Source organism: Talaromyces proteolyticus (assembly GCF_021365285.1).
Source record: "Talaromyces proteolyticus strain PMI_201 chromosome Unknown BGW36scaffold_1, whole genome shotgun sequence".
Lineage (NCBI taxonomy): Eukaryota > Fungi > Ascomycota > Eurotiomycetes > Eurotiales > Trichocomaceae > Talaromyces > Talaromyces proteolyticus.
In genome coordinates, this window is record NW_025764277.1 from 1,831,162 (window position 1) to 1,849,474 (window position 18,313).

At 45.3% G+C, this 18,313-nt stretch overlaps 6 protein-coding genes across 6 annotated transcripts; 3 read left to right on the top strand and 3 right to left on the bottom strand.

The window, feature by feature from the left end:
• Positions 1-643: 643 nt before the first annotated feature.
• BGW36DRAFT_367334 (putative beta-xylosidase) lies at positions 644-2,456 on the bottom strand. Its single transcript, XM_046214846.1, has one exon. It carries the CDS (start codon positions 2,334-2,336, stop codon positions 723-725), a length of 1,614 nt encoding a protein of 537 aa, XP_046077932.1. The 5' UTR covers positions 2,337-2,456; the 3' UTR covers positions 644-722.
• A 213-nt stretch (positions 2,457-2,669) lies between these two features.
• On the top strand, positions 2,670-5,186 carry BGW36DRAFT_285217 (alpha-glucuronidase; the record flags this gene model as incomplete). The annotated part of the gene is made up of 1 exon (XM_046210301.1): positions 2,670-5,186. One exon carries the CDS (start codon positions 2,670-2,672, stop codon positions 5,184-5,186), a length of 2,517 nt encoding a protein of 838 aa, XP_046077933.1.
• A 762-nt stretch (positions 5,187-5,948) lies between these two features.
• Positions 5,949-7,586, top strand: BGW36DRAFT_413305 (putative maltose permease; the record flags this gene model as incomplete). The annotated part of the gene is made up of 1 exon (XM_046219246.1): positions 5,949-7,586. The coding sequence occupies one exon, from the start codon at positions 5,949-5,951 to the stop codon at positions 7,584-7,586; it is 1,638 nt and encodes a 545-aa protein (XP_046077934.1).
• A 2,272-nt stretch (positions 7,587-9,858) lies between these two features.
• On the top strand, positions 9,859-11,250 carry BGW36DRAFT_421876 (putative extracellular GDSL-like lipase/acylhydrolase; the record flags this gene model as incomplete). Its single annotated transcript, XM_046219630.1, has 4 exons — positions 9,859-9,903; positions 9,984-10,420; positions 10,478-10,588; positions 10,644-11,250. The coding sequence occupies 4 exons, from the start codon at positions 9,859-9,861 to the stop codon at positions 11,248-11,250; spliced, it is 1,200 nt and encodes a 399-aa protein (XP_046077935.1).
• A 1,221-nt stretch (positions 11,251-12,471) lies between these two features.
• On the bottom strand, positions 12,472-13,025 carry BGW36DRAFT_435126 (uncharacterized protein; the record flags this gene model as incomplete). The annotated part of the gene is made up of 2 exons (XM_046221407.1): positions 12,615-13,025; positions 12,472-12,561 (listed from the first exon to the last, which is right to left on the bottom strand). Exons 1-2 carry the CDS (start codon positions 12,990-12,992, stop codon positions 12,472-12,474), a joined length of 468 nt encoding a protein of 155 aa, XP_046077936.1. The 5' UTR covers positions 12,993-13,025.
• Positions 13,026-14,105: 1,080 nt separating this feature from the next.
• On the bottom strand, positions 14,106-17,485 carry BGW36DRAFT_392980 (putative C6 transcription factor; the record flags this gene model as incomplete). The annotated part of the gene is made up of 6 exons (XM_046217762.1): positions 14,106-14,870; positions 14,922-15,193; positions 15,247-15,294; positions 15,341-16,320; positions 16,383-17,220; positions 17,299-17,485. 6 exons carry the CDS (start codon positions 17,483-17,485, stop codon positions 14,106-14,108), a joined length of 3,090 nt encoding a protein of 1,029 aa, XP_046077937.1.
• Positions 17,486-18,313: the final 828 nt, after the last annotated feature.

Sequence of the window (18,313 nt, forward strand, 5' to 3'; positions counted from 1 at the left end):
CCAAGAACACGTAAGAGTATTAGCAAAGAATCACTAAATCCTTTAATCTTCTGCTAAAGTTTTAGCGTGGTATTTCTCCTAGTAGCATCGCACATCCTTGCTATTACTACTACCACTACAATCAACATTATCACTATTCCTGAAAAATGGACAATAACTACCCATCGGAGGCATGATAAAATTCCCCTCGTCCATGAATTGCAGGTATCATGGAGTCTTCACTGTATACTTTGTTTTTTCATCAAGCCGCTCCATGTTGCGGAATTCTGCGTCCCCGTTTGAACCGGATCGAGGGATCTTTTTTCTTCACCCTTCAAGAATGCACATCACGTAGCACCTTGTTTTTCTTCTCTGGATTCATATAAGGGTATATGCTCTGCTGTTTTGGTATTCGGTTAATTTAGAATATCTCAGTTCTTCAAGAAGGTTCAGCGTCAGCTTGATATTTACTCACTTTTTAACTTTTATTGAATATTTAAACATCGTTAGCTCATTTCGTAAACGACCATATTTTTTTCGTCCTTGTAAAACATTCTAGACTTAATGGGTTAGTAAAAAACGAATAATAAGAACCAGAATATCTTGTACATGATTGATTACGAGAGACGTGATACCCGATTAAAAACATGCAAAAATTTAAACTCGATGGTAATAATCTGCTGAAAACATTTCTTCTTTTGAGTTACAACAATACGACACTATGCACAGATAAGATATATAAACTAGATATCGTACCGATCAGCGGGGTCGTGTACCGGTCTATACACAAAATGGTCAAAAGTTGCCTGCCTTGCTGTACCATTAAGATCGGAACATGCTATGCCGACAAATGCGCCAGTGAAACTTCCATGAGCTTGGTGTCCTCCACACTCGTCGGACAATGTAGAGGCATCCAAGATTGAGCCAACTTTCTGCAATTTCTCTCCCTCGAGCGCGTAGAAGAACTGCAAGCTCGTGCCACCACGAATGCTCAAAGCTAGCCTAACCTTTCCATCGTTAGGAATCTGAATCGGCTCTTGCCAAGGGCGTTTCAGGTTACCGTCAGGCCAAGAGGTCTCAGAAATCATGATGGATATCTCCCGTTGTCCTTCCGACTGCGCCGTAACAGTCAAATAGAAAAAATTGTATCGGGAGTAGTATGCCACAAGACCCGAGAATTGTCGTTCATCGGACGGCGAAAAATCGGCCACGGTCTCTGCATCATAAGAGAAATGGGTCTGTCGCCGTGCCACTAGAGATTGTTCAAACCAGGACCCTACTGACTCTCGCCCAATAAGCACGAGCTTTCCGTTTTCGACAAAGAAGATCCGATTCGATTCGGGGGTTCTTAGCCACTGGAAATCATTATGGAGACCATTTTCAAATTGATAACGCTTCTCTGCCCAGAAATCCGAGTCGTTGAATACACCTGGAATGTCTGTGTATAATGAGGGAACTGGTCCGTCTTTGACATAAAACCAATCGTCTTTCCAGTATCCTTCCTGAATGGCCGTCTCCCGACCGAGTACACAACGGCGATCCTGACCCACAGGACGCCCTGTTAAATGAACAAGATACGTCTTATTATCCACAGTTTCAACAATACTACCATGACCAGAGCGTTGCAAAGCTGCAAATGGAGCATCTTTGGATGTAAGAATATGCTTCTGGGGATGCACTTCATACGGGCCCGAAATTTGTCGAGACCGGGCAAGAGTGCAAGCGTGCTCGTATGCAGTTCCTCCTTCAGCAGTTAAAAGATAGTACCACCCATTGCGCTTATACAGATGTGGACCTTCCACAAGGTCCAATTCAGTACCTTTGAATATGTTCGTCCGCGGCCCTATTAGCTTCCCTGAAATCGGATCGAATTCCTGAAGTGCAATTCCAGCAAAAGTACGAGGCCGGGCCCGGTGATCCCACAACATATTGAGAAACCATTTCCGACCATCATCATCATGAAACAAAGATGGGTCAAAACCGGAAGAATTGATATGAATAGGGTCTGACCACGGCCCTTCAATATGTGGAGCAGTCACGATGAAATTGTGAGCATCTTTGAACGAGCCATCTTTGCGTTTAACATCGGTGTATACTAGCCAAAATTTGTCGCCGTCGTGAGTCAAACATGGTGCCCATACGCCGCAACTGTCTGGATCTCCTCGCATATCTAGCTGGCTCTTCCGATTTAGCGGTCGCAGGAGTAGATTCCAATTTGCCAGGTCCTTGGAATGGAAGATTTGCACTCCAGGGTACCATTCGAAGGTTGACGTTGCAATATAATAATCATCCCCGACCCGGAGAATAGAAGGGTCAGGGTTGAAACCCGGAAGGATAGGGTTGCGTACTGGTGGCATAATAAGTTGGAGACAGATGATAAGTGCAAAATAATGATGTTAAAGGGGAATCCAGGAAGTATCCCATGCACATCTGAAGGTGGTATGACTCGAAATGACACTCGAATAGGGAGGATAATAATATAGTATAAATCTCGGGTAAATTGGGGGGAAACCCCACACTAGGAGGGGAGAATGGTGAATGAGCTATCAATTTAGCCAGAAACAGCCTAATCCTATTCAGATTGAGAAATGTCGGTAGAGTAATTATATATACAACGTTAATTCGCAAGATGATTGAGCAGAAACAACGATGTGCCCATCTACATCTGCCTCTTAATTGTTGAATTGAACATGTTTGCAAATGAGACCGGTCTTCAAGGGTGGTTGCGCTATGCTCCCCTTCCTGCAGAGATCATCAGCCACCACCCAAGTTTCTCACACATCGTTGCTTTAAGTCGCTCTGAAACAAGTCCCGTTTATACCGCAGCAAAGGAACTTCAAGATGGCTTGAAGAAACTACTAAATCTAAATGTGAACATCGTGAAGACGCCCGCCGAGATTGCGAAAGTACCGTCACCGAAAATTGTTATCGGAACCTTCGATTCATTCTCCTTAAGCGACGAGAAAATCGAAATAGATAGGATCCCAGACTTGAAAGAAGATGGACACTGGCTCAGTACTCGAAAAATCGATTCTAGTACTACAGACGTGTTGATTGCTGGCCAGAATGAACGCGGGGCACTTTACGGAGCATTTGAGTTCCTGATGCTCTTGGTCCAGAATAAACCCTACCCCGAAGGCCACACAAGCAGCCCTCACGCACCGATTAGGTGGATCAATCAATGGGATAATCTTGATGGGACTATCGAGCGAGGATACGCTGGGCCATCCATCTTCTTCAAAGATGGCGCGGTTATGGATGACCTTACCCGTGTCGCCCAGTATGCGCGTTTAATGGCGTCAGTTGGGTTAAATGGTATTATTGTGAATAATGTAAATTCACATTGCAACTTACTCAATCCAATCAACATGAAGGGACTTGGACGTATTGCTGATGTTATGCGTCCATGGGGTGTACGAATCGGAGTCGCTCTGTACTTTGACACTCCAAAGGATCTTGGTGGCTTACCTACATCTGATCCTCTAAACCCGGACGTCGTTGCTTATTGGAACGACCTCACTACCCAATTGTATAGGAATGTCCCGGATTTGTTGGGATACCTAATCAAAGCCAATTCGGAAGGCCAACCTGGCCCATTAACATACGGTCGCACACTTGCCGATGGCGCCAATCTCTTTGCGCGAGCCCTCAAGCCTCATGGTGATGGGGTGGTCATGTATCGTGCCTTTGTGTATAATCATCACTTGGATGAGTCTGACTTGAAGAACGATCGAGCCAATGCTGCGGTCGAGTTCTTTGATGGTCTAGATGACGAGTTTGAGGATAATGTGTTGGTGCAGATCAAGTACGGACCGATTGATTTCCAAGTACGGGAACCCCCATCTCCCTTGCTCTCTCGCCTGCGTCGGACACCAATTATTCTTGAATTCCAAGTCTGCCAAGAATATCTCGGTCAACAAAGCCACCTTGTTTACCTACCTCCGTTGTGGAGAACCATTCTTGATTTTGATCTCAGGATTGATGGGACGCCATCATGTGTTCGGGACGTCGTGTCTGGTAACAAGTTTGGCTGGAAACGCAGTGGTTATGCGGCTGTTGTCACCGTGGGACAGGATAGCACCTGGCTTGGCAGCCATTTGGCCATGTCTAATCTCTACGCTTATGGCCGTTATTGTTGGGATCCGTTAAGCGACGAGGTCGCTGTTATCCAGGACTGGACACGACTAACGTTTGGGTCTCATCCCACCATTGTTGATACAATAACTAAAATCTCAATGGAATCGTGGCCGGCGTACGAGAACTACAGTGGTAATCTAGGCATTCAGACATTATGTGATATTGTGAAGCATTGCCACTATGGGCCAAGTCCTGCAGCCATGGACGGCAACGGCTGGGGTCAGTGGACGCGTGCAGACGCCCACGCTATTGGCATGGATCGCACAGTTGCCACTGGTACCGGTAATGCTGGTCAGTATCCTCCAGAGGTGGCAGCTATGTTTGAAGACATCAAGACTACCCCGGACGATCTTCTTCTCTGGTTTCACCATGTCCCTTATACATATCAGCTGAAGTCGGGTAAAACGGTTATTCAACATTTCTATGACGCTCATTACGAAGGAGCTAAGGCGGCTCAGACGTTTCCTATACAATGGCAAGCCTTGCGTGGGCTGATTGATGAGAACCGATTTCAGCACACCGCACTCCGCCTTACATATCAGGCCGGCCACTCCATTGTCTGGCGCGATTCTATCAATAACTTCTACCATGCTAAATGCGGAATCCCTGACGAACAGGGTCGTGTAGGCAATCATCCTTGGCGTATTGAAGCGGAGGATATGGAACTCAGTGGATATAAAGTCGTGCCCATCACGCCATTTGAGGCAGCTTCTGGTGGTAAAGCTATCATTACCATGTCCAGTACCATTCCCGGAAAGGCCAAGTGTATTGTTCATTTCCCTACCGGTACATATAACCTTGCTGTGAATTACTATGACCATCTCGGAGGGAAGTCCCAGTACCAGATTTTCATCAATGACAGGCTAATTGGTAGCTGGGCTGGTGATCTCGAAGACAAGCTGCTGCATGATTTCTCTGACCTTCGTGATGGTCATTCAGCAACGCGAATCACATTTAATAGTGTTGAGATTGCAAAGGGCGATGTTCTTGAGATCGTTGGTACACCCGACGGTACTGAGTTGGCCCCGATAGACTACGTTTCGTTTCTCCCCGAGGACATAATTGACTAGATTATATTATGTAATAGAGATTTTCATTTCATGTTTCTATCTTAACCAACCCCCCACCATTGTGTCGCATAACTTACGAGCAAGTTGTAACTGCCACCCAGATTGAAGCTATTTCAATGGGGTGACCAATTATGAGAACCGGATATTTTCACGGCACTTGCAACGTTTAGTCGAATCGTCAGGTTGTCAAGGTAGTGTAGATGTTGGCGGTAAGACAGAGGCGGTCTAAATGGTGGATGTTCTAGAGAAGTAAGCATCTGATTGCTTGTTCTGAAAGAGGAGCATAAACAAACTTCGATGAAGTTTAGGCAATTGAGTCTGCCGCAGCTGATTCAAGGGCACATAATTTAGGCAATTGATCCGGAATAATACTATGTGCCCATATAATTCTTTTCCTTGGCACCGAAGCTTGAACTGGGTAAATCAACGGTTCCCCCGCATTTCTCCCACGCAAGCGGTGTGGGGAGCAAGCTATTAGGGTTGTAAACCTTTGGTTGATAGCCTATTTGTCACATTCATCACTTGCCGTTACTGGACTATCTCAGATCGTACTAATTAGCCGATCATGCTCGATACTGGGCCGACATTGCTACATAATCTAGCCCAACTTTCTAGACTTTTTCTAGGGGGCTTTTAAAGGCACCCACGGCACATCAGTTGGTATTAAAACACTCCCTTCTTCCAACGAGTACCTTTGCACTCTCTATTTATTGCCATTCAAACATCAAACTGCTCTTCAGTACCTAAAACTCGACTGCTTAAATGAGCAGTGAAAAGGCTACCACGGTGGCAGGCGACCACATCGAGGTCGCCGCGGCCGCTCGCATCGACGATGCGACCTACGACTTGGTTAGCACGACAGAAGACGCTCGTTTGGCCATCGAAGCGGAGCATCAACTAAAGTTACTTCCCGCCATTCGAAAGCATTATAAAGCATGTTTTTGGTCCATGGTCATATCCCTAACAATCATTATGGATGGCTATGATGGAGCACTCCTCGGCTCGCTCTCCGCGTTTCCCTCATTCAGGAGCCACTTTGGCGTATTCCTGAATTCCAAATCTGGTTACCAGATTCCTGCCCACTGGCAACTGGCATTGGGCTGCTCGAGTTCCGTTGGTAATATCGTTGGTATTTACCTGGGAGCTATAACAACCGATCGCTTGGGCTATAAGCGATCACTTCTGCTTTGGATGGCGTGGTTAACAGGCTGTATATTTATTTCCTTTTTCGCCACGCATATCTCAGTCATTTTTACTGGAGAACTTCTCTGCGGTATGTCCTGGGGCGTATTTGCCACTATGGCTCCACCATACGCTGCTGAAGTGTGCCCCGTCGTCTTGCGAGGCCTAGTGGAAGTTTGGATCGTGATGTGCTGGGGAATTGGACAACTTCTATCCTATTCCGTTCTCCTTACCCTCAATACTGACAACTCTAACTGGGGTTGGCGGATCCCATTCGCTGTGCAGTGGGTTTGGCCTGTCATTATTGTCCCCCTAGTACTCTTCGCTCCAGAGTCACCATGGTGGCTTATTCGGAAAGGCGATCGTGTTGCCGCCGAAAAAGTGGTCAAACGTCTTAGCTCCAGAGACACTTCTGATGACGAGATACGTCGCACTGTAGCTCTTATGATCGAAACAAATCATATAGAGAAAAACATGGACGAAGGAATCAGTTTCCTAGACTGCTTTCGTAACTCCAATTTATGGCGAACAGAAATTTCTTGTATAGCTTGGGCTGCCCAATTATGGTGCGGATTTGTCATCGCTTCTTATTCGACCTATTTCTACGAGCTTGCTGGTCTTAAATCCTCGGATGCTTATAAGATGAGTGTAGGCCAAGGTGGCCTTCATATTTTCTTCAATATCCTCTCGATTCCACTAGTCTCTAAGGTCGGCCGTCGTCATTTGTATATTGCAGGTCTAACTGGCATGAGTCTAATGATGTTTTTGATTGGATTTGTGGCGTTGGCACCGGAATCTACTGCTGTTGGATATGCCTCCTCAGTGCTCTATTTATTATGGAATTGCATCTATGAGCTCACTATCGGCCCGGCAGCTTATATTCTTGTCAGTGAAGTCTCATCTACACGACTTCGCGGTAAGACCGTCGCACTTGCCAGAAATGCATATAATTTATCGCTTTTGATCAATTATTTTGTCGGTCCTTATATCCTTAATCCTACCGAAGGCAACTGGAAGGGCAAAACTGGGTTCCTTACTGGCGGCATCAATATTCTGTTCTTGATTTGGTCATTTCTCAGGCTCCCGGAAACTAAAGGCCGCACTTTCGCGGAGCTAGATATCCTCTTTTCGAAGAGGGAACTCAAAGCGAGGGACTTTGCATCGTACAATGTGGATATCACAGAACATGCTATTGAGAAATCATTTACAGCTGAATGAAGTCTGGCTGCCTATCAAGGGTGGTATCGACGAGATGTTGGAAACAAGGGACACGATATCTTTGGTTATAGCAATCGGTTGGCTTTCTGATATACTTGTGAAAAATGTTTACTGGTTTCGTAAATGCCTGCCTATGAGAGAAAACGACTGTTGAAGAGATTGAATTTTACCATTTTTATAACGTTAAATTAACTAGTCCTTCCAATTGTATGTCTATACCCTACTCTAAACCTGCCACGGCTGGGTATGGGAAAGCTTCTAAATTTCCTCGGAGGATATAAAAAAATCCCAATCACTCTACCTGACCCATTATTTACTTAATGTAGCCCTTAAACTATGCCTATTTAAGTAATTAATGGGTCAGGAATCTCTGGGTATATGGGGGTATTTAAATGCTTAATTTGGGTGGGTATGGGTGAGAAATTTATGTTAGAATTTCCCTATGGGTGGGTTCCTCACCCACCCAAACCCTACCCATCTGCCAATCTACATATCATGACAGTGATTGTTTTGCCCTTATACGAGACCAAAATGCAGCCGCCACAGTTTCCACCATTATTCCAAATATCTGATGAAACACAGGTGCTGCCATCAATACCAGCAGGGAGTGAATAATCAAAAAAGCTGCAAGCACCACCTTGCCAGCAATCCTCCTCCGTGCGGCCACTACTCAAGCCATAACGGGTACCCTTTCCGATGAACTTGGTACTAGATGAAGTACAGTAGGCTCGGCATGGGCAGATACAGAATTTGTCTTCACCACACCAACCGGCTAAATTCAACAAGGAGGCTAAATCATTCGATATGGAAATATTCAAGGAGATTTGCATACAGTATAGTTCCCCGTATAGTTCTCCCTTAATATACTGTCTACCTAACTCTACCTAGTTATTTCTAAGGCTTATCGGAAGCCTTTTTTAGAAACTACGTAGCTAATGCTAGCATGTTCTGTGGAAGCCAAAACCACCGGTTTCTGATATATTTCAGGCCCCCAATACAAGTTAGGTATAGATGTTTATAGGAAACGCAACTACGGCCATGGTTTCAGAATCCGGTATCCTCAAACTGAAAAACTTAAAAGTTCTTGACATGTTCCGACTTGAGAAGGCGGGGATGTCTGTGCTCTAAACCTATTCCAAAGTTCCAAGTAGATGTCCCACTTCTATTCCAATTATAATAAGCTGGAATGTACAAGGCACTTAAGTCAGTTGATCGATATTGTCAAAAATTCGCTATTTATCGATAACTTCCTGATAGATGTGTTTGGGATATTAACGAATTTGATGCCAATGAAACGAATAAGTCCTCGGTTAAATCTCATCCAGTTCCACCTTATATTCGGCTGAGAAATGAGTGGGAATGGGGTAAACAACAAATCACTATGATTAATGAGCCGATAACGTATTTCACCCGCGAACGGCACACCTCGAATTCCTATACAAAACCAGCATTTTTTCGCCCTCAATATTTCGCCACTTTTATTAAGAAGTCCATTCTGAAATTTATATTATAATTATTATATACTATAAATAAGAACATATTTTAATATTAATAAGGTAAATCTAAATATAAAGATTATTTTGAAAATTATACTATAATTTTATAGGCGATTGGCATACCTCCAATTCCCATTTAAAACTGGCATTCTGGGCATTCGATATTCTCACATTTATTAGAAACTATGGTCTTATATGGGAATTGGGGCGGTGCCGCTCGGTTATAAAATACGGACGATTACAACCCCTTGTTATCCTCCCATTAGAAGGCAGTGGCCACTTAGTGAATTAACTATCCAATCCACTATCTGCCTCAGCCAGGTTATTTCCCCATATCTTTGGGCCAAATTCAATACACGTTAGAAGACAGCTATGCATGGCTGAGACCTTGCTAATTCAAAAGTAGTATAGCTTCATCTACATATCCGTCATTTGCCGTCTCTATGCTCCGGATAATTGTGAATATAACCCGAAGTTTGAATAGTAACAATGATTTATCCGGTGGTCTCGTTGCACTGTATTTGAATGGCCGCTAATTGTAATGTGTTGATAAGAAAATTGGAAATACAATATTGGTGTAGCTGGCTCGTTTTGGAATCCCACACAAGATTCGCACCTCTGCCCACAGTCGTGATCTCCAAGTCTCGTTCTCCAATACTAGACTATTCTCCCCCTTCCTGCGAAAAGAGCTCATGGAAAACCGAGGCATTGCCGTTATAAACCGTTCTAGACTGGATGAAAGGTCCAGATGGCATTGGGTGGACACGTGGGCGTCAATGCCTCAACTTACCGAGCCAACCAATTTGCCCGATCCCCAATATGTGAGAATCCACGTAAATCATAGAATAAATCTACCACTACATCTAAACGATCAACTTGATGATGTGGAAAAAATGCATAGAATTCCGGTGATTTCGTCTTTCTTAACTCGACAATCCGTCAAACATTCCGGGTATCGATTGGAGGAGCCAAACTACGATTACGTTTGTCGAACGTCTTTGGCGTTACAGATCTGTCTGTCACCGAAGTAACAATTGCTCTCCCAGAGAGTGGATTGCAAGGAAATCCGGTGATTCAGCTGGAGAAATTACGCGCAGTAACCTTTTCCGGTCAATCTAGCTTCACTATCCCTGCTGGGGGACTGGTTATCTCAGACGCCATCGACTTCACTGTTAAGCCACTGGCAGTTCTGAGTGTGAGCATTTACCTTCAACAGGGACAGAAGGGAGGAGCAATTACCGGACACCCGGGCAGTCGAGTGAATATCTTTATGACTCATGGCAACCAAACTCACGCGACAAATCTGACAGGGACAGCTGTTCAGAGCATTGCTCATTGGTAGGCTCCAGCTCTTTGCCTTTACTTCTAAATATTAGACGTCCTGACAACTCGAAGGTACTATATTAGTTCTGTAGAAGCCTGGTCACCAGTCCAATCAAGGGCATTCGTCATCATTGGAGACAGTATCACAGATGGCCGTGAAAGTGACACGGACAAGGACAATCGGTAAAATTCCTTTTTTTGCCACTTGCACAACATCGGGCTTATGTGGATGTGACAGTTGGCCGGACTTAGTTGTCAACAGGATGCAAAACAATCCATCAACATCTTGTATCGCGGTTCTCAATCAAGCTGCTGGGGGAAACCGTATTCTTCAAGACGGCCTCGGCCCTAACGTCATCAGCCGTGTCGACCGAGATATCCTCTCTCACTCTGGCGTGAAATATGCGATGATTTTCGAAGGTATCAACGACATCGGAATGGCTGACGCCGACGAGGCCACACAGAAAACCTTGGGTGACAATCTAATTGCAGCATACACACAAATCGCAGCTCGGATCCGCACACAGGGTATCCCATTTTTTATAGCAACAATAACCCCGTTTAATACTCCCTCTATTAGCAACGTGGCACATCCGTATTCCAACCCAGTCCGGGAGCAAACCCGCCAACGCATCAATAATTGGATTCGCACCAGTGGCGTCTTCGATGCTGTGCTGGATTTTGACAAGTTATTGCGAGATTCAAATAACCCGTCGATACTTGCGGCTCAATATGACTCTGGTGATCATTTGCATCCGAATATTGTCGCCTTTCATGCTATTGCCAATGCTTTCCCGTTAGAGATTTTTGATGTTTTTGATGGCGGAGTTTATGGTTACAACTGATCAGATATGACTCAATTGATAATCAGAACATAACTTAAATATATTTAAAATCATCACCGATAATATACAAAGTTGTCATATTTTAATATTAATTATCTGAAATTATGTTTGAATACTTAGAATTAGTGATAATATTTCTATTAGGGTTCTATGTTTTGGTCTATATTACCTAATTAGTAGGTATATTAATCAATAATATAGTTTTTTAAAGATATTACTATGTTTAATAAATCATATAATAGTAATTGTATGTTAAATATTTAATACACCTAGGCTTAGGATGGCGCGGTAGTCATCGATGTCTAGAGTGTCCCCAGCGCCTTTCAGATGGGAATAGGATTTGACGATTGCCTAGTTCCTAGGACAGAACGTCGGGAATTTGGAAGATTGAGTCTTGCGAGGATTAGAAAGATTTCATTTACTGGCATCCTTAGGCCAAACGGCCTAATGAAAGAGGAAGATTGAGTTACAAGTCTACCTTATATCAACTTATTGGTCTTAGGACAAGCAATAGGGGGACATAGCTTATTAGCTTTGGAAAACCGATAGGGAAACTTTTAATGAGCCAAACAGATGATTTAAGTTTGTTATCATCACTGAAGTGCCCTATAAAGGTGGCAAAGCAGGATCAAGGCTATACAACTGACGCGTCCCTGTATAAGGAGATTACACGGAGTAGAATTTCGAGCTAGAGCTATACCCGGCTAGGGATCTAGGAATAGCGAGGAAACCATGCCACCAAGGATCTAGGCGGGAGTGTGCTGTCCAAATTTTTTGAATTGGAGGCTGTGGCTTAGAGAATTTGTGGAATCAGTCTTATATCTTTTAAGCAACACTGACCTGTTAACATGTAGAACTGAACGTACAGTCACCAAAGTCACTAGGTCAGCCCCAGGAACGGCAATGACTAGTAATAACAGTAGAATGCCAATGGATGAAGAGTTTGTAGTGAGGTAGTCCGGTGGTCTGCATTAGCGTGAAATTTGCGTGAAGCCTTTAGGAAGGCGTTTCGGGTGGGTTAGGGTACTGGCCGCACTGAGATCCACGAGCTAGGAGTACGAGGTGCGTTAACTGAAGAGTTGTGATACCTAAAATAGCGAGGTATTTAGTGTTTCTACTTCCTGTAGTTATTTTGTTTGTTTACTAAGGAGTTACTGAATTTGGCCCCTTATGTGATGTTGTCTTTACATGTATCCCATTCACATTTTTCGTAATTTGGATCTACAATCTAGTTGAGGTGTATACTGATGTTCCATAATTATCCTGAGGCTTGAGTAAGCCATGGGTACATGTCGGCTTTTGACTCGTGAGCTGTTCATATGGATATACAGTTGACGATAATTGAAGAGTTTATCCAGACACACCACTTCGTCGTCACCAGTGTTGCGATGTTTCCGCTGACATCCACTGTGGCGCCCGCCGATACTGTTGCCGGCATCTTGATCACCAAGTTTGGCAAGTATCGTTGGGCTATCTGATCTGGCTGGGCTATTACTATGCTCGGCCTGGGCATCTTTTGTATCCTTGAAGCCCATACTAGCACTGTGACGTGGATCTTCCTGAACGCCGTCCATGGAATTGCCATTTAAGTCTCGGTCTCTTGTGAGAATATGCCTATGGCTGGGGCTATGTTCAGTTTCTTCCGTTCGTTGGGCCAGGCCATCGGCATTTCCATTGGCGGCGCCGTCTTCCAGAACCAGATGCTTACGAACCTGCGAGACTATCCCTCTCTCGCATCCCATGCTTAGGCTTATGCCGCCGATGCCGCCGGTCTAGTCCAGGTCATCAAGGCCATGCCATACAGCCGAGAGAAAGTGGATCTCCAGCAGGCCTATGTGGATAGCCTTCGCATTGTCTGGGGCTGTGTGCTGTGGCCTGTCAGGAGCCACTCTCCTAGTGAGCCTGCTCACACAGAGCTACAGCATTGACTAGGATCAGACCACTGACCAAGGTTTTATTGAGAAGTATGAGTGTAACCTAGATGACACCGATCCTACGTCTTAGAATTGTTTGCTAGGTACTGTTTCGTTGTATCTTTATACCTAAGTGAAGTGTTATGTCATTTGTTGTAGGAGGATGCTTTGTAAATGCGTATAATTACTTCCTGTAAATTTCCCATTAGTATATATATGTATAGCACCTTCTTGGTAGTTAAATCGAGGTGCAGTCTTGTGGCCGATAATGGCAAGGTCAGAGCTAGCCAGTCTCCGACTGCAGCAAAAAGCCGGGATGAGCATATGCAAGTCCTCCTCGTCTCACAGTCATGTGAAGCGGGTTCCGCTGGATGGGGAAATAATTTCAATTTTTGAAATTTTTTGAAATGTTTTAGTTTTTAGAAAGATTTTGTCGTAATGGAACGAACCAAGCTAACAAACAGGACAAACCATTGATGATGTTCTCAGGCAGGAACAGGCAATCTTTGGAGGATAGTAATTCCGATCCGAAATGTGAATAGGAGCAAAACATCAAGTTCTAAATAAAAATGTGTGTCAAAATATCTCTGTGAGCACTCGGTATATATTTACGTTGCCTTCAATTGGATAACGTATATGCCCATGACTAGGCGACCATCTGTTTGATATGGGTAAGATGAGATTGTGATTAGATGTATATTATTCAAAATGTGATGGGTATTATAACATAGATTCAATATGATTTAGATATTGATAGAATAATTTATACCACTTCCAGGGGCGAAATCGCACGGGTATCACAAATTTTAGTCAACATAGTTGTCGACCATGTATAAGACAAATGTGAAAACATTACACAAAAAGATACAAGTTAAAACAAAACCCAGTTCAAACCATAGCAAATAAAAAGACCATAAAATCATTAGTATGCTATACACTTGATCACATGAAAGAATGATGATTGGTATCCGGTGTGGAATCTACAGCGCCAACTCCATTATTTCCACCTTGGGCACCTGCGCTGCCGTCTTTATCATATTGCTCATTGAGCAGAACTTCGAGCATGTCGAACTCACCTAGCATCGGCCCTGTACTCCCTAAGCCTTGATCAACCCCTCCAGTTGAATTGTTGAAGAACTGATCTAGCGGTAAAGCGAACCAGTCAGGAAGACCACCCTCATGCACAGATTGTGCGATTGAAGCAGCCTCGTCCAGCTTCGGGGGTGTGTCGTTGGGATCGTAATAGTTATAGTAGACCGACGGGGGGGGCGGCATGAAAGAAACTCCGATGTTGGATGAATTGATTGGTTGAGCGGGGATATTAGCCAATGGATCATGGTAGCTTGTTACGGGTTGTTGACCGTGATCGACTTGATAGCCAACATTCTGATTGGTATTCTGAGCTTGCTGCCACTGATTCTGTGCATCCCTGCGAACCTGCGAGCTGTCTCTTGTTGGTTTTGGAGACGAAACTCGTGAATCTGGTTGGGAGTTGCGTTCATGACCATCGCCGTCTATCCCTCGATCTGTTGGTGCGAAACGGAGAAACCTGGTACGAATGTTCGTCGTTAAAAGCTCTAGCAAGCGAGAAATCGTATTGCTTAGATGGACATCATCAACAACACACGTTCGGAGGGCTTCTATAGTTCGATCTTGCAAGGCTAATGACACCCGAACATCGTCTTCAGTCGCACCCAGGGTGAAAGTCTATTCCGATGATTAGATTAAAGTCTATTGACGGGAAGATATCAAACTTGCCTTTAAAATGAAAATCATTGCAGATAAGATTCTGAAGAATGTTCGCACCGGACAGTGTTTCAAGTGGTCTCCTGGAACAAGGCCCTCGAGAACAATATTAAGGATTCTTCGTGAAGCATCCACTACTTCTTGAATGTATTTCTCATTGACCCGGTACAGTTCCATTAGGACACGAAGTGACCCAGAGGCAGAGGATTTGTTCGATGGTTCATTGTTAATTGCAGTCCACCGTTCTACAACTGCCTGCAGAGCTAAGCAATTGACGTAGATTCCTTTTGATGATTAGTCCACCTAACGAGGCAGAATCGATATGATGATAACTTACGGGTGTACTCATATTCAATTGACAGGATATTTCGCATTTGAGTAGATACTTTTATTTGTTAGTGCGCAGTAGAGGAAAGATCGGTATTACTCACAAGAGGCGGCCTCTAAATTGGTCTTGAAAGTCTGCAATCTGGGTATGAACTCTGCAATTTGTTGCTTGTAACGGCCAGTCTGTATAAGTTCTGATGATTGTTCCTTGGAAGGAAAAAGATCAGAATTACTCAGAGACATGATTCTTGATATCTGGACCCAAAGATCTTGCATCCGATCAGTGGAGATGTCAACATCAGAAGCATCTTGAGGAGACAATGGCCCAATATCGCCACTCCATTTATCAAGCGGGAGCATTGATGGGATTCCCAGCCGCCCACTGCCTTGCGTAACATACACGATAATGAGTCGGCGTACCCGTCGTTTACGCATTTGTTCAGCAATAGATTCATGCGGACTCGGGACTTTTCGGTCGAATACGCCAAGCTCAAAGGCCAAAGCCTGGGCAGTGCTCAGCAACATCCATGACATTCGATCAGATCGCCATGTTGGCTCGAGCCACTTTTGAAAGGCAAGACGCCCTTCAAGGCCACCGCCATTTTGGCCACGACTCTCGCTCTCTGCATCACCCCGCGTCTGTGACGGCAAAAGTGCATCAGCGTCTAGCAGAGTGTTCTCGTCATCACCAGGAGGGAAATGTAGGTTTCTCGGATGCCAATCCGTCAATATCAGGAGTGCTTCCACTGTTCCTAGCGACCGAAGGTTTCCCCGCAAGGACGGGGGTGCTTGTGGAGACCCTATGTCAAGAGACCTAGGTGTGCTCATCCCTGGGTTGCCAGCGAACTTCTCCTGTCCCCAAAAGAGACGTTCAATCATCCCACGAAGGTAAGCCCAAAGCCTATCATGTATATAGTAGCCTCGAGTATGAGAGCCATCGCCTTTAGGTTTCATGTGACGCGAAGCTGTGGTTAGCATTGCCACCGCTAAGACAGGCTCGTCGGTGAGTAGTGTTCTATGTGTGGAAGGAGGAGAGAAATCAGGGATGACAATTGGGCTCAGGGGAGCCAGGTTCTTATAGTAGCTGAGTGAATGTTAGCGTAATGGAAAAAGAAGGATCGATTTGAAAGGGTCGAAAAGTCTTACTAGGCAATGTACGCCATAGCCTCTTCCACGGTCAGCCATCCAGCCCGGACAAAACGTAGACGAGACCATGCTTTGACAGCGTCCAGATACCCAGGGTCTTCATATGAGCTAATGCTTTGCTTTCGGTAATCTGAGCCATGTGCATGGCCATATCCATCACCTGGCGTTGAGTGTTCTGGTTTGGGAAATGGATGCCGTCCATTTCTCGAGAAGCCACCCTGATTTCCTGATATCGACGCACCATAGGGGGTAGCTGACTGTCGAGTCCGGTTCTCGAGACTTTGACGATTTAAATCCTCTGTCCTTCCAGCAGCCTCTGATAGTAGGTGCAACGCATCATGGCTGTTGCTGATAGTCGGGAAGAGCAAGTCGGCGGCGGTCTTGTTCATGACATGCTGCCTACTTTCAATCCCCGTTGAAGCTCGACTATGCATCGAGTATGAACCCGATTGTATATTTGTTGTGGTGTCGCGGAAGTTGGACGTTGCCGGCGGGGCGCTGGGCTGATATTGGTCCTTTTGAGAGACAGGAGTCGGTCGATGGGCCACAGAAGGTGAGGTTTCAGGCCATTGGGGTTTTGTAAGACCGCCACCACTCTCATACGAGGCTGTCGCAGGAGGAACATACGGCGACTCGTTGTTGTTCCCATTACTGCCGATGCTTGGCGACTCGCTGTAGGACACCTCCCCAATCATCATGCGCCTATCGCGGCGCAGAGGGCCTTCTGCCTCCTGGTCGGCATCGGATGCCTTTCTTTTCCTCCTGGTTGCGGAGAATTCGCAGCGTTTGCTTTCGCGACGGCATCGCACACATGGTGGAGGGCGGGGGTTATCGACACCTGGCAGTTGACCAAGTTAGTGACCTGAGACAGCAGCAGCACCATCACTAACATCACCACCAAAAAGGGTATACGCACTTCCAAGATCGCACTTGACCTTGCGCTTGCGACATGGATCGCAGGCCTGGTATCCGCGCCGGTGTTGCGCGGCAGCGGCGGCGGCAGCGGCAGCAGCAGCATCAGCGCCTTGGTCCTGGCTGTTGCTGCGGTAGACATGCTGCTCGCTATCGTCCTGGATCGTATGAGTATCGGCGGTCGACGCCATCGTTAACGAAATTCTATGGCGGGCGCCTTCAGTCGGCGCGGAGTGGATGAGGACGTCAAGGAATTGCCGATGCAAAGCGAGGAAGCATGACTAGTCGCAGCCTGAGGCAAGCAGAAGGGAGCTTGGGAGCGGGGCCTGCTGCATTTAATACTAGACACCGCACAGCAATTTCTCCTGATAAACCAAAGCCTCTCGATTCGCCCAGCGCAAATGTTACGTCTCCAAGGTCGTTGATTTTTTTCTTCAAGGGATTACTGGATTACTGCACTATTCTACACCGGCTCGGTTCCCCAGATAAAACGCTCTGCCTGGCCACTCTGTCTCCGGTCCAAGCCGGTCAAATGCGGGGAGACTCCATCAGCTTCTGCTCGATACGGGCAGAATTGTCCCACGATCTGGAGCTAGGTCGTTTTCTCTATTTATGTTAGATAATATCCCAACAAAAGTGGAGCGTCTATCAAGTAATGGCATCAACGTGCGCTATATGGCTGTCGTCGTAAGGTCCAGGGGTCCAGCTAATGTTACATTATTCACTGCGTCCAGTCCCACTCGCAATCCTCGTCGCACCCGGGGATAATCATAACATACAGCTATTGCAAAAATAATATACGCTTCTACTCGCTTTGATTGTATTGCCAGGGGACGCTAAAACCACGTTTGTAAGTTATTCCGAACCCTCTTCAAGGTCTCCGTAGTTAGTATGTTGCATGACTAAGCATTTTTTATTGCGTGTATTTGTATACAGAAGCTGCTATCTCCTTGGAAAACCTCATTTGTATCTCGATGAGATGGCAATTTTTATATGGGATAAGTTCTATGTACAAGTAA